Below are 16,555 nucleotides of genomic sequence, written 5' to 3' on the forward strand. Positions count from 1 at the left end.
CCAGTCAACACCCAGCCAGTATGTCACTCAATCCCATCCTTAAAATCCTGCAACATCCCAGCCACATTCCTTTTACTTTTTATCCACACCTTTTGGTTTCTTCCTCCTTGGTTTTTCACCCATCAGGCTTTCCTTGCTCCATCTGTCAGATCCCATTCGAGGACAAATCCTTCAGGAAAGTCCTGTGAAATAGGAGGTTGCATTGATCTACTTGACAATAAAGAAACTCCATAATTGCCAATAAATTTATTGTGTGAACAATACTTCTATGATATTTGGCTGCTTTTTAAGAACATGATCATTACTTGGATTTTTGTCTGCTTTGAAAAGAGTATTGTCATAAAAAAATTTTTTGAAAAAAAAATTTGGATTAAATAACTTAGTTTTTTTACACCATTCTGATATAATTCAGATATGACAGTGTAGTATACCTGTAAGAAAGGTTAATAATAAATGGTGTCTCAAGAATGTTAGATTAAGCTGTGTGTGGTATATATGGTAAGGGCTCTTGAGAAATAAGCAGCCTGTATCTTATGATCAGGAAAACACATTTCAATTGTATGTACGACTTTATTACTAGCTACATAATCAGTATCTAATTTTTAGTCTCCCTGTTAAAAAACCTATCCGAGAACTTCCTTTACATATTCTGAGACTTTTGGGTTCTGTAGTTTTTAATTATAAACACCACCCTACTTACAAACAATCAGAGATACAAACAGGATCACAAATTAAAATTGTGTTCAGAGCTCTCCCCTTTGCTACCCGTAAGTTCAAATTTTATTTGTGCACCTATTCTGTACATACAGTACTGTATGCACAGTGTATTGGGTTTTAGGATGAAAAAAGTATAGTACTGTATTGATTTTATATCATACTGTACTTAAATGGGCATGGAGAGTACAGTAACCAACTAACAAAGAATTCAACATAAAAAAGGCCATCTGGAACGTAACTCGTTTGTGAGTAGGGTGGTGTCTCACACTGAATTCGCCAAGGATTCTCTTTACTGAAAATGTAGGGGAATATCATTGTCCTTATGGAAACAGCATATGTAAGGATGAATTTCATAATCATGTGATAACAGGTACCCTCAATATTTTATAAGGAACAAATAATGTTTAATTTGACTCTAAATTTAGATCCATTCCTAAAGTAAGCAAAGATAAATATGAATGTTTATACTAGTGTTATGTAAATATACATTAATCAGTTTGCTGAGCAAAATGCTTAGCTCATTAACTTATTTTTCTCTTTTTCTCTGTTGTCCTCCCATCTTTTATTTAAAAATTACCCGCACAGTATTTAAAACAATCGAATGGGAACAATCGGTACAGTACCATGCGCCAATTCTTGAAAACTTTCATAGCACCATTCATATGAACACATTTTGAGTGATATCAGAAAATAATGAAATAATGAAGTGTGATAATAATGACTTACTATTATTATTAAGACATTTGAACCAAGTAAACTGATGAGGGAATCAAGCTGGAAGAAAAGAAGACAGTGGAAAAGATAAGACCAGAGGATTGAGAAATGAAGTATAATAACAGTGATATACGACTAAAGTACTGGAAGAAGGTGCTGGATGAAATTCTGATAACTGTTTAAATCAACCATTTTCATTTTGTCTTCATGCCAGAGAAATCAGCAACAGAGGAAGTTCTAACAATGAGGCAACTATGAGAGAAGTACCATACAAAATGAAAGGGGTCCTACCATATCTTGATGGATCTTGAGAAGCCATTCAACTATGTATTAAGCTAAGCAATTAGATAGGCATCACAAATGCAGAGGGTACTGGGAAAACTCAAGCTAGCGATGTTAATGCAGGATAATGCAAGGTCTGAATTGAAGACAGTGGTAGTGTACATAAATTTGTATGTCTATCAAGAATCAGCACTAAGTCCTTTGTTGTTCATAATACTGTAGTAATGCAGTATTATGCAAAGGAGTACACATAGGAAGGCCCATGGGAGCTGCAGTATGGAGGAGGTTGCAGAAACTCTAAAAAGATGAAAGATTGGAATACAGAAGAGATGACTGAGATTCAGTGGAGTATGGGATTTTAATGGTTAGTATGTATAGGAAGGAAAAACATGAAAAGGAAGGGGGCGCAGGACCATGTGGTGGTGGGAGGACAGACCTTGGAAAAGGTGGATCATTTTTGTTACCATGGGAACACACTGGATTATGACTGGCTTTGAGGTAGCAGTAACAAAAGAAAAAGTAACATGATCTCATTAGTAAACAGCAAAAAATTACAGTACATGTATCCTACAGTAATATACCAAACTTCTCTGTGCAGCTGGGGCATGGACACTTACAAAAATTGCAGGACATTTTGAACAGTTATGACTAACACTGCTGAGATTCGTGGCTGGATTATACCTGTATTGGGAAGACCACAATACAAATAAGCAAGTAGATGAGAGATGTGATGTACAAAGGTAGAGAAATAAACAGATCTCAAAGACTGAAAGGCAGAGAGGACCAGCTAGTTGGAAGAGTAGTAGATATGGAAGAAGCAAGACAAAGAGTAGTAGGAAGGTCCAAAAAAATTAGAGAAAGGGCACATATGAGGACTAAAACTGGATGGGCAAAACTGATGAAGAATCTTTGTTGAGGATGACAATAGCCAGTTAAATTTTGACTGCTGTGTGGTTGCCCAAAAGTTGTTAATAATATTGGATGGAACTTACTAACAACCTCAAGTTAATTAATGAAGTTTGAGCCTACAGGAACAATTAATCCTTTTTATACACCTAGAACTGATTGAAACAAAGATAGTTATGGGTGCAAAATTTAAGGCATCCAGTCATAATTGAGGGAAATTTTTGATACAGTGGCCAATACACAAGTACTTTTCCTAAAAGTAACCTGATATCACACATCAAGAGTTCCACTATCAGTACTTGTAATAACAAACATCTGAATGAGACAAATTTGTGAAAGAAATGCCTAACTTGTGCCTAGTTTTATTCCGTGAGACAAGATAATCAGATAATGTTTCAGTCCTTAATTTATTAGCAGCTTTCCATATGCAGCATCACCAGGTAACTGACACCTTAAATCCAGCAATATTCTAGTCCCAAACAAATATTGGGCAAAAGACAAGCATGGGATATCCATATATCTCTAATGAAATACCTCTGACATCTACTTATTGATATTTTAATAAGACATTGTTGAACAATACAGTAAATTCTTTTTCATATCACTAATGATGATAAAAATAATTACTTAAGATTATATGGGTCCAATTGTAACTCTTTCAGTATCTGTTAAGAAATGACTATGTAACAGATTTCCTGGCAGCAAAAACTGCATCTTAGAAAGACACAGTGTAACAAATTCATTAGGTCTAATGCATTGTAGAAAAATATAACAAAATAAGTTTGGGCAGTATAAACTATATAAATCAAGAAAGAATAAAGTGGAATCCCTGATAAAATATGGAGATCATGGCAGCTGTTACAACCCCAATGAAGACTGCAGAGGTGGAAATTCATTCTGAAGTTCATTTCTGAAATAAAATGCATTTAATGATAAGACATTACATCAAAATCTAATATCAAAGAAATGTATCGCATTATTACAGTGTTATAAATTGCTTTAATAAGACTACCAGATCACATTTCTAGGCTGCCCCCACAAGATTTGTTGTTTCAGAAGTAAAAATTGGAGCAAGGTAAAACTGAACAAGTTGGACAACTAAGTGGGAAGAGACCAGAGGGAAACAACAAGAAGTAAAAAATAATGCACTATCTACAGTGGGCCATGTATGGATCATTGGATGTTGTACTCCCTTCAATGAATATATTGTAAATCAAAGTAAGTGAAAAAGATATTTTAAAAATGAATTAGATTTTTCACACAAATACATTATGATACATATAATTAGCCAACATCTGTGACCTTCGTAAATCCAAGACATACCTTTCCCGATTCAAAGAAAATCATCTACTGGCCAGCAGCACTTTACATGCTCCTCACAGATCCTAGATACCAGAAACAAAGAACCACATTTTCATGTCTGTCTACCTCTTAGTAACATGGCCTCTGTTTTTCTGGACAATTTTGTAAATTGTTTTACCAGAGTTAATCAATTTATATTGTATTTTCTATATAGTAATCATGTCAGCAGTTGTGTCTTTTTGCTAAGTATGACTCCATAGCCTTTTTGCCCCTATCCTAGGTGGTACTTAGTACTTTTCTGGTTGATTTCAGAGGAGAATGCTGCTTTTATAAAGCCAGCATGATATTTTTCTGCCTTCCAGTACTTCTACTGTTTGCTAGATGTCAGGAAGTTATATCAAGTAACAAGAAATATAGCAGCTATGAGAAGTGTTCTAATGACATTAGTTCTGAATTAGCTATGTACGCTTTTCTGGCAACGTTACTCTATATACTGTATACAATAGTTATTCTAGAACTGATCATATATTTCAGGGTTGTTGGGAAAATGTCAGTTTTTCCTCTGAGTCTATGCTTTTCATTGTTTCTACCTTAGTGTTAACATGCTGGTTACATTCAGCATTCAGTATCTAGCAAAATCTTCTCCTTTTTCATTTATTTAAGCTGCATTGCTCATGCACTGTGCCCTCCCTTTCTTGTGTGTATATTTTATTTGTTTTTATTTTGTAATTTCCCTTCTCATTTAGTGATTTGGTTTTAAATGTTTGCCTTTGCCTATTTTTATTGAAATCAGTCTACAATGGAGTTTTCTATCAAGTAACTCCCTTAATGCAGCAATCGGTTTGTAGTTCTGTGAGTTTTTGCCTTGTTTTCAGCCATAACACTGTTGAAATACAGGTTTCATCTTTAGCAGTAATTCTTTTGAAACTTTTCAGTCATTAGAAAATAATTATCAGGTTTTCTTGTCAAATGATTTCTAAATTTTATGTGTTTATATTATGCTTCCTCATCTTTGTATGGCCCAATGGGCCATATAAGCAGTACAGTATATTGTTGACTTTTGACAAAGAATTTCTTCAATGTTTAGTGTTTCCTTGTCAATGGGAAGTGTTATATAGCAAGCAGTAATTTCAAAACTACTTTTTGAAATACAATATAGATTTTATCTCTATCAGTAAGTGGCTGCCCACTAGTAAGTTACAGATATTTGTTACAAATTTTGTTCTTAATTGTTTGTTTCCTCATCTTATGCTACGTTCTAGTAGCTATGCATAACTGTGAAAGATGACAAAGTACACAACAAATCTCCCTTGCAGTAAGAAGTCTTTTGTCTGACTGAGACCTGGACCAGTTAATTCAAATGCTGAGGAGCCACAGGAGGCAATAACAACAAGCTTTAGTAGCTTTCATGAGTCTGCATTAGTGATGAGATCTGCTAAAAACAAAGGCAGCAAGAATGGCAGGGTAAAAAAATAAGTATACCTTAGTTTTAATTGACAGACCACTGAGCTGATTAACAGCTCTCCTGAGCTAACTGGCCCAAAGGATTAGACTTATTTTACGTGGCTATAGAACCAATTGGTTTCTGCAGACAGGACCACTACTATTGTGGAATCCGAACCACATTATGCTGAAAATTAATTTCTATCACCAGAATTAAATTCCTCTAACTCTAGCTGCAACTAACAGAAGCAATTGACAGGAATCATGCTGAAGCAGGAATTGAGCTAACAGACCTTTAAATGAAGGACCCCTATTTCCTCATTGTCATAGCCTTGACTAGTTTCTGCAGACAGGAGCACTCACTATCAAGTGCTGCATTAGCAGCTGAAGCCATGCTGAAAGGGATTCACAAGACCCAGGCACATAGCAAATAGCAGCAGCAGTAGGCTTGTTCATAACCCACAACTTTCTAGTTTATATGATAATTAAACTAGTGGAGATCCTGACACCTAATATTTGTACGTTTTAGAGAATTGTGAAGGATTGTCATGAAAACTTCATGGTGTCTAAATATGCAACCTTGATGGGGACCTTCCAGTTTCATGTATATATGATAATGACAATTATGTCTCCTGGAGGTCATCTGTTTGATGTGTAAAGACTGGAATTTTGACTTATTTCCTTAGTATAGTGTATCCTACAAAGCAAGGCATACCATATCCTACAAAGCAAGGCATACCAGGAGTTCAGCCATGGTTTTACTGACCTACAGGTGACCCTGCTTCATCAATAACATTAAAGGAACAATCTCTTCAGATGAGGTGTCAGCAGGAAAACCAGATGTCTGCCTAAAATTCTCATTTTTCACTAAATGGTGATGAGCTAAAAGGAAAGGGGAAAATAAAATGGGAATAAAGCATACTTAAATAAAAGGTTTGTGGAGAAGTAAACACCATATTGGCAAATAAATGAAATAGGAACAGGTAAATTACATTTTATATGAGGAATGAAGTCATATGTTGTGGCAGACAGGCATGTCTTGGATAGTGGAGAGAACAGGGAATATCTAACCCCATTAAGGAAATAGGTAATGTAAAAATGAAAAGCATGATGATGACAAATTGCCAGTGCAAAGTTATTATGAGTAGATGAACAAACAAAACTACTGTTTAAAAATCCAGTCACCTTTGACTGAATACATATATATATTAACTGATTACTAAAAATGCCAAATGGAAAAGAAGCAATAGAAATGGAAGTACAGTACACCTGTAAAACCAGACTGAGAAGCAGAAACAGAGTCAAAAGAACTGCCACATACAAAATTACTTATTTCAGCATTTAGTAGGAAATTTTATGGTCCAGTAAACAAGAATACAGAGCAAACACATCTGCTACATCAACAAGTTAAATTTATAAGATACAAACATTACCTGAGATGCAGTTGCATCATTAGTTGCAGACTGTGCACTAAAACCAGGATGCTTAATGGTCATCACAGTATTCGTGTTTGATGAATCGAGTTCCAAAGTTTTGTAGCAGGTATCTGGCCAAAATACCTCTAGCCTGTGACAAAAGATAAATGCTTTCTATTACACTTGATTTTATAAAATTACTTTAAGCCTGCTCAGTAAAGGAAAAAGTAATAAAAAATGTTACACTTAAATACACTAAAGTCTCTGACTTTAAAGTTCTGTACTGTACTGTGTTTCTGTAATACAAATTAAGTTTTGGTTCTTCCCAGAAACATTATTGTACAATAGTTTTATGTGTGCCTACACAAACTTTCGCAAAATCCACAAAAGAAGACATCTTCCATTTCCATCTGCAGCCCATACACCAATACTCCACTGGCAGACTTGAGTTGGTGTGTCTGTCATGGTATAAATACTTAGTGAACACCTTTGACAACTCAGCAGATAGGGTCAAAGATCAGCTAATTTTCTTTCCTGAGTCAAAGGGGTCAAATAAATCTCTGGCTACAACTGTCTCCTTTTCTTCTTCCTTAATGAAATAAAAAAAGCCATGGTCAACTATATGTCACTGGAGGAATGGTCGACTATATGTCACTGGAGGAAAGTGATGAAGGACAGAAGGCAAGTACCAACCTCTTCTTAGCCGAGGATCATGGCCATCCACAAAGAAGAGAGCTCTCCCTCCCTGAATTTCAAGGCCAACCACAGGGCCTGAAGAAGGCAATGTGCTATTACCTAAGTAGTACCCAAACACAAGAGCTCAGGTGGATCATTACTGATGATGTCCTTGGGTGACTTCTTATGGCTAACATCTTCCCAGGTAGAGTCATGCTGATCTTTTTGAGATCGAAGGTAGGATTCCTTACATAAGGAGGGTCAGTCACTGTCACTCTCTTAATCCCCATATCAAATGATTAAAAGTGTGAAATTATGCACAAAACACTGGAAACACAAACTGTAATGAAGCAAAAACTGTAAAAGAGCTATATTCACAGAATGATTTTAAAGTTAATTACTAAGTCAGTCATCCAGGATGATAATGCTGACAACTGTTAAACAAACTCACTCTTTAATCATACTGTATTCTGAAATAAATGACAACCATAGGAGGAAAAATGGAAAATGATTAGTAATAAAAACTGGAATAGTGATTCTGCTGCCAAGTAAACACTTAATGAATAGTAAACAGCAGTTTACAGCAGGTTCACAAAAAGTAAGGAAGGTGACTGAGGAATAAGTGAGATTCTACACAGTGCATGGCAGTGTGACCATCTTCTGTCAGACAAAAGACTGAACCTGGGAATGTTTGAGACATGAATACAAGTAATTTCAGTCTACCTTGAATGTATATTGTAATGTAAGTGAAACTGAAAAAATGAATTCCAGATATCTAACATGTTTTGGACTGCAAAGTATTTTTTTCTGGAAAGCCTAACTAATATAATACAAGAGCCAGGTAAAACAATATTTTTCTACATTCTTTTCCAATGCCAAGAGAAACAATGGTGCCATAAAGGATCTAAATTTTTGCCCTGTCCAACATAATGCTAAAATATTAAAAGTCCTGTCTCGCCTGACATCAGATTCAACTCTTGGCTAGGACAGCTATTACTGGACTTAAGAGCCCTTACTCTATGCACTTCTATTTTATAATCAATTACATATTTGTTATGAAATATTGTACAGACTTTAGAATAGTTCACTGAGAAGTAGTTACTGAAGCATGCTTACTTCAAGCTAAGCAATACACACCTTGTTGGCTTATCTGACTTAAGACCAAAATGGGCAACTGGTTCCATCTGGCATAGATAGCCTGAGCCGCAGTCAATGACACGAGAGTGTTTCCTTTTGGTAGTGTGTAGAATGACTTTTGCTCCTCTCGCAGGAGCACCTTGGCGTGTTAAAACACAGACACGTAGCCATCCATACTGGGATAAATCCTGGTGAATATAATTTACATTATACAGGTGCAGTATATATAAATTTTCATGATCAAATTTATTATTCGCAAACTTACCTAATGTTAAAGATAGCTTATATCTCTTCACCTGTTGGCACGGAGACAAGCTATCTTTAACAGTAGGTAAGATTCATCCTAAATAATTAATTTTTGAAAACAAAAGCTTAACCTTATAATAACAACATTGCCTTTCAGGCTATTGAGTAATGTACATACAGTATTGCCTTTCAGGCTATTGAGCAATGTACAAAGTTAAAGCAAGAGTCTGAGGATTAACTCTGTTGTACCTCATCAGGATGAAGTCTGAAGACACTTAATGGCTGTTCAGCTGATTCTCCATGTGAGATAATGAGCTCTAATTTTCCATCCCCATCGAAATCTGTTACAGCTCCTCCTGCAATGATCATATTGCATTTATAAGTAAATAATACTAAAGTGTAGCAGTGTACTAAGTGAAGTTATGAAGAGTGAAAAATTTTAAAAGTTGTGGCTTATAAAATGCTTTCTTTAAGCAAGATAGATGGTATCTATTCCTGTACTTTTATCATAAGTACTAAACATGCCATAAAAGGAATAAAAAAGTTTGTTTAAGCACAATCTTTTATTATAAAATATGTGCTGGCTTTCTAGATTAAGACTGTTTGATTCTAAATGTCCCATTATCTTCATCTTCTAACTTTACTTTCCACAATAATCAGTATACTTGCTAAACTTTTCTTCTCATATTCCAGACAGCCATTTCTATCTCCTATGATGGCTGTAACCTTTGTTTTGTGCATTCTGTCTGTTCCTGACTGCTTTAGCAACATCCATACTAAACCAGCATGACTGTTTGATCACATTTGGTGTTATTTTTCTCTCCATGATGCATCAATCATGATGCCATAGTTGATTGAGAATGATGTTTCCGTTCCAAACTGAATTAAAAATTATGTTTCTATTGCAAATTATATTATGTATAGGTACCATGTTTGCTTTCTCCTAATTTTTCTCCAATACCCGTGGGAAAGTACTAAATCTAAGGTTTTACCTCACCTATGGTTTTTCAACCCTTTTTAATACATATTCCTTGTTGGTAAAATCTACTGTATTCTGCATCTGCAGCTCTTGTTTTCAAGTTTGATGTGCAGTTGAAGTCCCCTGTGTAGGGCCCCTTGACAAGTTTTTTTTAATACAAATCCCAGCATTTATGTTCTGTCTCTAATCTACATTTTACTGGACTCAAGTATTCCACAAAATTTAGCAATACACTTCCACTTCCTCTCTTGCTCTTTCTAATCTACATATCTTGAACAGTTTTATCCTGGTAAATCCATGATTGAAATTCCAAATATTTTGGGCTTCTTAGATGCCATCAGTGTTCTAATAAGTCAAAATAATTGTTATGTTTCTCATAGATTGAGCATTAAGAACTCCCTCACAAGGGAGTCTTCAGTATTGTTCTTTGCCTTTTCTGGGTCTTCACTCATTTTCCTCAGGGAAAGCCATAAATGAGTTTTGTCAGAGTTCACCAACCTTTCACAATCTCAACTTACAATTTCTTTAAAACTTCCATGTAGCCTGCCTCACTTGAAAATGTATTTTATCTTTTTTTGGAGTATTCCTGCTTACCAACTGATACCTTCCACAAACCTTATAAACTCTACCTTCTTTAAATAAGTGTACTTCATTCTTTTATTGAAGCTTGTGGCTTTACTCAAGGTGCAATAACCTGACAGAATCCTGGGCAGCATTCTTACAATTACTCTTCTGTTGATTATCTCTGCTACTGAATTAACCAAGACCTTTTATTTCTGGACTAAAGCATTGCTGTTCCTTATTTTATTACCTCATATTCCCTACTTTACATCATAAAAACAAATCATTACTACCTGGATCAGCTATGACACAACTATTCTGACTTTGTCAGAATTGTTTAAATTACTACACACAATATGTACCACTTAGGCATAACTTGTATTAGTCCATTGATAAGCTTCATCATATTATTTTAATTTTGTAAAACTCTGGATGTCGGAGGCATATTGAGTTTTATGAAATTAAAATAATACGATGAACTTATCAATGACTCTTAAGGTTTATAACTAGGTGGTACACATCAGTGGTAGAGTTATTACATACCTGTACCTCGGCCATATGGTTCTAAGGCATCACCTATGTGAATTTCATTTATTGTTGGGTCTTGTCCATTTATACCATGAACCACCTGAAATAGTCTGTTTGGAGCAGGACCACGGTAGGCTATGTTGTTCAGTAAAATCTGAAAGAAAACTGCTGCTAGCGAAAGCAAAAAGTTGTTCTATTAACAATATTTTAAGCTAATTCTTTTCTTGCTCTAGTGGTATTTAGTGTGAATTTCAACTCAAGCAACCAATCCCAAATTTACTTTACCAATGCTAATCACAAGCATATCTCTAAGCATCTGCAGAAAATTTTATTCATTTATTTCCAAATTCCCAATTAGTCATCTTTTTACTATACACTCTACCCTGATCTATCCCATGCCCAAGGGACAAAAAGATATTGAAAAAGTAGAGCCTAAACATAAAGGAAAAGATAGGCCTGCCTCTTGAGATGCAGGAAGTTACAGACCTGTAAATTATTTTACTTTAAATGTTATTTCAGTTGATAAACCATTCATCTGCTGTCAATTGTGTTATGATAGAACATGCAACACATCAACTGAGTTACAGTAAACATGTAACACATGAAAATCAATCATATTAATTAGGCCTCAAAAAATGAACTGAATTTTATGGTGACCAACTTACTCTATATAAAAACCCTTCAATCATCTATGTCCACATTAGTGGTCTCCAAATGTTTTCTGACACTGTACTCTGACACTGTCTAATGCAGAAGATTAAGAGTAGCATGGCAAATGCACCAACTGTAGAAACTCAGGTACCAATCAATCGCTGGCCCTACTTTTTGTGTAGTCCAGATATGAGACCATATGGCCTCATATCAGGTGGCTGGACAGTTGCTAACAGCTAATAAAAGAGCAGTGATCAGAAAAAAGGGATTTTGACAAAGGAAAAATCTATTTCTGGGTGAAGACCTGTGTCGCCCAGTGAAATGTCCCATATAGCACACATTTCTAGGTATAAATATTGCTAGATATACCAGAGAAAAAAGCTATACAGCTAATAGGATGCCAGAGTTACTACCTCTGGAGCGATCATCCTTATAGTATGTCGGTATGTCATCTAGGAGCGAGTGGAAGCCACTACCACAGATGCTTAACCCAAATAGATCTCTCCCTTCCCAAAACCCCTCTACCTAAGGGGTGCCGTTACAGCGGTCCTTCTCCGCTCACTACTACTACTTCTACCCAGAACCACCATCCCAAAATAGCACCCAAGCTTTGGCCAGCCTAGGGTGGGAAAAAAGAGGGAAGGGTTCACTGGGCGACACAGGTCTTCACCTAGAAATAGATTTTTCCTTTGTCAAAATCCCTTTTCTGGGATCCCTTTTCTGTGTCGCCGAGTGAAATAGTAGCAGAGAATTGGCCATAAAAGCTTGTAAACATAAAAAGGTTAAATGTCAAAATCTAAATTTTACTAAAGAAAAAATAAAATTAATTTTGAATATGCTTTTACTATCAAATAGAATAACAAATTATATAAATATGCACAAGTTAAACTTTTTCTTATCCTAAACAATACAAAACAATGTAGCTAAAGATATAAGCTAACAATTTAACTAAAAACCATCTTAAAAGTAAAAGAATTTGTGAAAAATTTTTAACAGGGATAGTATAAACAAAGACAGGAGTGATTTGTGAAGCAACCCAAACCCAGTCAACAAAGGTAGAAAAGAATGGGAATACAAGCGAGGCAGGTAGGTGAAAGGTATACCAATTGAGCAGACAAAATAAAATACAAATTACAATTACAGTACAAATTACAAAAATAACATAATACTATAGGCTGACTCTGGAAACAATGTTCCCTGCAGCGACAGCAGAAAACTTAAGAGCCTCCAGGACTTAAAGGTATTGACGTTTAAAGACTCTAGGGGATTTCAGCCCATTATATTTCTTAATTTCATCAAAATTCATATGTTGGAAGTAATTAACTGAGGTGGCTACAGCCGGATATCATGGACCTGAGGAATTGAATCTGGATTTGGCTCGTTAATAAAATAAAAAGTTTGTTGTCTAATACCATTCAAGAGATGGTTCCACCATTTTCTCTCTAACAAAAAGTGGACACAAGACCTGAAGTCCTTTCAGGTAGCTTTTAAGGAGCCGCCACCGGACATAAGAGGAAGGATTCTCGGGAAGAGGTATAATCTTCAGGGAGACACACCTAATTTGGATCTTCATTCTTGGCTAAAAACATTTGGTCCGGAGAAAGTAGAACCTCTCCTGATGGGAGGAAATCCACATGATTCGACTCTCTAGAAAGGGCTGAAAGTTCAGAGATTCTAGCTCCTGAAGCCAGGCTAATTAAAAACAATGTTTTCCCTAAGAAGAGTCGAATAAAGAGCAAGATTCATTATTTGTCTGAAGCCTTGTCTTAGAGCGTCATTTTAAAAACCAAAGAAACTGTTTTAGGATGGGTTGTTGGTCTAAGGCTGACACAAGCTTTAGGAATATAGAGAAAGAAGTCACGAATCTGTTAAGTCAATGTTAAATCCCAACTCAAAATATCTTTTTTAAGAAGCAGGATTTAGTCGTAGTAATAGTACTAGCAGCCAGGCCTCTATCAAAAAGGGCCTTAAAAAATGAGATTGTGAGATTCGTGGTCATAGTATGAACGTCTGATTCTTTCAGGACGTTGGCAAGTTTCCTTACTGCCGAATCATACTGACGAAGAGTAGATTCTCTCTTATCTGATTCTATAAACATTGTGTTCAGAGGATCAACATTAGCATTTTTCTGTGCCGTAAATTTCATGAAATCCATAAAGTTAGGGCATTCAGCATTCCTGAGAAGCGACACACAGTCTGAAGTTACTACTTGGTTAATTTTGGATGAGAATCTGAATGGCTCTGAGTTTCAGCTCTAACAGAAGAGAAACCAGTTGCTCTTACGGCCAGTTGGAGCTACTAGAGCTATCAAAGCCTTTGAATGACCTGAGTTTGTGTAGAACTTTCCACAGAAGATATACTGGAGGGAATAGGTAGACTTTCTGCCATTTGTTCCAGTCTACTGACATTGCGTCTGTGGCGTAAGCCCGAGGGTCCAGGTTCGGAGCTATATAACATGGAAGTTTGTGATTGATTTCGTGGCAAGCAGGTCCACCTGGAGCCCTGGAATCTGTTCGGCAAATCATTGAATGAGTTCTTGTCGAGACCATTCTGATTCCAAAGGGAGTCGTTCTTGACAGAGAGTCTGCAATCGCGTTCCTTACTCTGACAGATGCTTGGCGGACAAGTGCCAATGATTTTCATTGCTAATAGAAAAGATTGCTATCATTGCATGATTTATGTGACTTGTTTTGGAACCTCCCTGTTCAGACAATGAACTATGACTGCGCTGTCAGGACTAATCTGATATGTATGTTCCTGGCTGGGTAATATAGCGTTTCAGAGTCAGAAAACGCCATTGCCTCAGAATATTGATATCGAGTGCGAAAAAGATTTGACCAGGTTCCTTGAACTTTCTTGTATTGTGAGTAACCTCCCCATCCGGTGAGAGATGCGTCCGTATGGATGATCAGAGCTGGTGGAGGGAATTGTAGAGGAATTGATTTGGAAAGACTTTTGGCCGTTGTCCAAGGTCGAAGTCTTTTCTTTAAGATTGGAGGTATGAGGGAGACTTTGTCCCTGAATTTGTAATTGGCTCATCTCCGCCACACTCGATTTATGTCCTTCAGTTTTGCTTTGAGAAGTAGGTCTGTTACTGATGCAAACTGAAGAGAGCCTAAAATTCTTTCTTGAGTGCGACGAGAGGCTCGTTTGCACCTGGGAAACTGTCTCGTTGCTTTGTATCTGCTTTGCATTTTTGCTGGAGGAATTGAAAGTTTGTGGGTGTTTAAATCCCACTGGATACCCAGCCACTGAAATCGGGATGCCGGAATCAGACGAGATTTCTTTGTATTTATGTGAAATCCTAGATACTCTAGAAACTGAATGACCTTTCTGGTCGCCTTCCGGCACTCGGTGTCGTTGGGAGCCCAGATTAGCCAGTCGTCTAGATAAGCCACGAGCCTGATGCCTTGAGACCTCAGTTCCTGTACCACAGTTTCTCTAGTTTGGTGCAGAAAATCCTGGGTGCTATGTTGAGCCAGGCATTACTCTGAAGGAGTAAGCCTGTTTGCCTAGTCTGAACCTAAAGATAGGGGAGAGAAGTTTCTCCTTCTTCGGGACATGATAGTAGCGTCTGTAAGATCTATAGAGTGGTGTATTACGAAATGAGTCCGCCACCTGAGAGGCGGTCCAACATACGGAACTTATCGCGTGAATATAAAAATTCAGAGTTGATAGGTCAATATCACTCTTCTTTTCAGATGTCTTTCTTTGTACGCTGAACAAGCGTCCTTGAAATTGTGAATGTCTGACTCTCTTTATTGCCTTCTTTAAAGAAGATGCTTTTGCATATTCTAACAGATCCGATGTTGGGGTCTGATAGAATCTGACTGGTGGAGAGGCCCTTCTATCAGCTCCACCCTAGACACTTTGAAACAATACTGTGGGCCCATGGGCTGAAAGTCCAATGGTCCCTGTAGAGGCGTAAGCTCCCACCTACCTGAGGAGGCTCATTTGTTAGAGGGCTTATTGTCTCTGCCTCCTCTTGAGCTTCTGCCTCTAGACTGGAGTCTGGATCCGGTCCTAAATCAAAACCCTCCTCGACCTCTAAGGCCCCTAGACTGGCGGTAGCCTTGGAAATGACCCTGAGACTCATAAGCGGGGTTGAAGGCTGGAGAGAGAGGTTACATAAGTTGTGAACCAGCAGGGTGGTGAGTTGGCTGGTTCAGCAAAGCCTCTAAGGGGATGTCCTTGGAGGTGGAAGGCTGTACAATCTGAGTGACTGGAACTGCCTGGACAACTGTCTGGGTCTGGGGTGCCTTGTGGGTGGTACCTCCTTGCACTCTTTCTACCTTTAGGCTGAGGGCCCGAAAACTCAGACTTCCTTTTGAAAGGAAGTCTGCATGAATCTAAAGGTTTTGATTGGCCCTGGAGGCCTACTTTGATGGCGAATTAACCATGTCACTCAGGAAAGAGGTTAGTGCAGACAGAAGATTTAATAATGAGCTTGTTCGGCACCATTAATAGGATGTTAGCGTCAGCAGCACATGTTTCCGGCAGTTCCGTCACCCACCACAAAATCGTATAAGTCACTCTGGAATGAGGCCAGAAGTGACTTAGTCAGGATCCTAAACAGAGGTTCGTCCTTGTATACAGCAGATGTCAACTCCGCCAAGGTGACGGAGTTGATGGACCTGCTGAGACGGCACCTAGCATCATATTCTGCTTTGTCAGAGACTCCGGAATCCTGGGCAACTGCTGGCTGAAAAGATCCAGTGCACTCCAGATCCAGCCTGCAGTGAATGTTTCCAGGAGCCCACAACCCAGCAATCAGGTCTCTGGGAAGAGAAGAGATGCTTAAGGTCCATCTCCACGAAGCTGTAACGCCGGCTTCTCCTCTGTTCGGCCTGAAGAGTCAGTTCTGCTATCTTGGATGTACAAAGGGTGGGAATGTCTCGTGGACCACAGACATCATTATACGCCCCTTGTGTGAGTCAGCTTAGTGTTAGCGCACTCCCCAGTCAGAGAGAATCTGACCCATACCTGCGACTACAGCTTG

The 16,555-nt window shown here is 37.6% G+C and overlaps 1 protein-coding gene across 1 annotated transcript in view; it reads right to left on the minus strand.

Moving 5' to 3' along the window:
- Positions 1-550: 550 nt before the first annotated feature.
- LOC136825276 (cartilage acidic protein 1-like) overlaps positions 551-16,555 on the minus strand; it is a 29,874-nt gene continuing 13,869 nt past the window's right edge. Inside the window, exons 10-14 of the mRNA XM_067081354.1 lie at positions 10,921-11,059; positions 9,087-9,193; positions 8,592-8,779; positions 6,798-6,930; positions 551-3,529 (exon numbers count right to left, since the gene is read on the minus strand). Of these exons, the coding sequence (XP_066937455.1) occupies positions 3,524-3,529; positions 6,798-6,930; positions 8,592-8,779; positions 9,087-9,193; positions 10,921-11,059 (573 nt within the window). The 3' untranslated portion in view covers positions 551-3,523. The remainder of the gene's footprint in view (positions 3,530-6,797; positions 6,931-8,591; positions 8,780-9,086; positions 9,194-10,920; positions 11,060-16,555) is intronic.

Source organism: Macrobrachium rosenbergii, chromosome 37 (genome assembly GCF_040412425.1).
Source record: "Macrobrachium rosenbergii isolate ZJJX-2024 chromosome 37, ASM4041242v1, whole genome shotgun sequence".
Lineage (NCBI taxonomy): Eukaryota > Metazoa > Arthropoda > Malacostraca > Decapoda > Palaemonidae > Macrobrachium > Macrobrachium rosenbergii.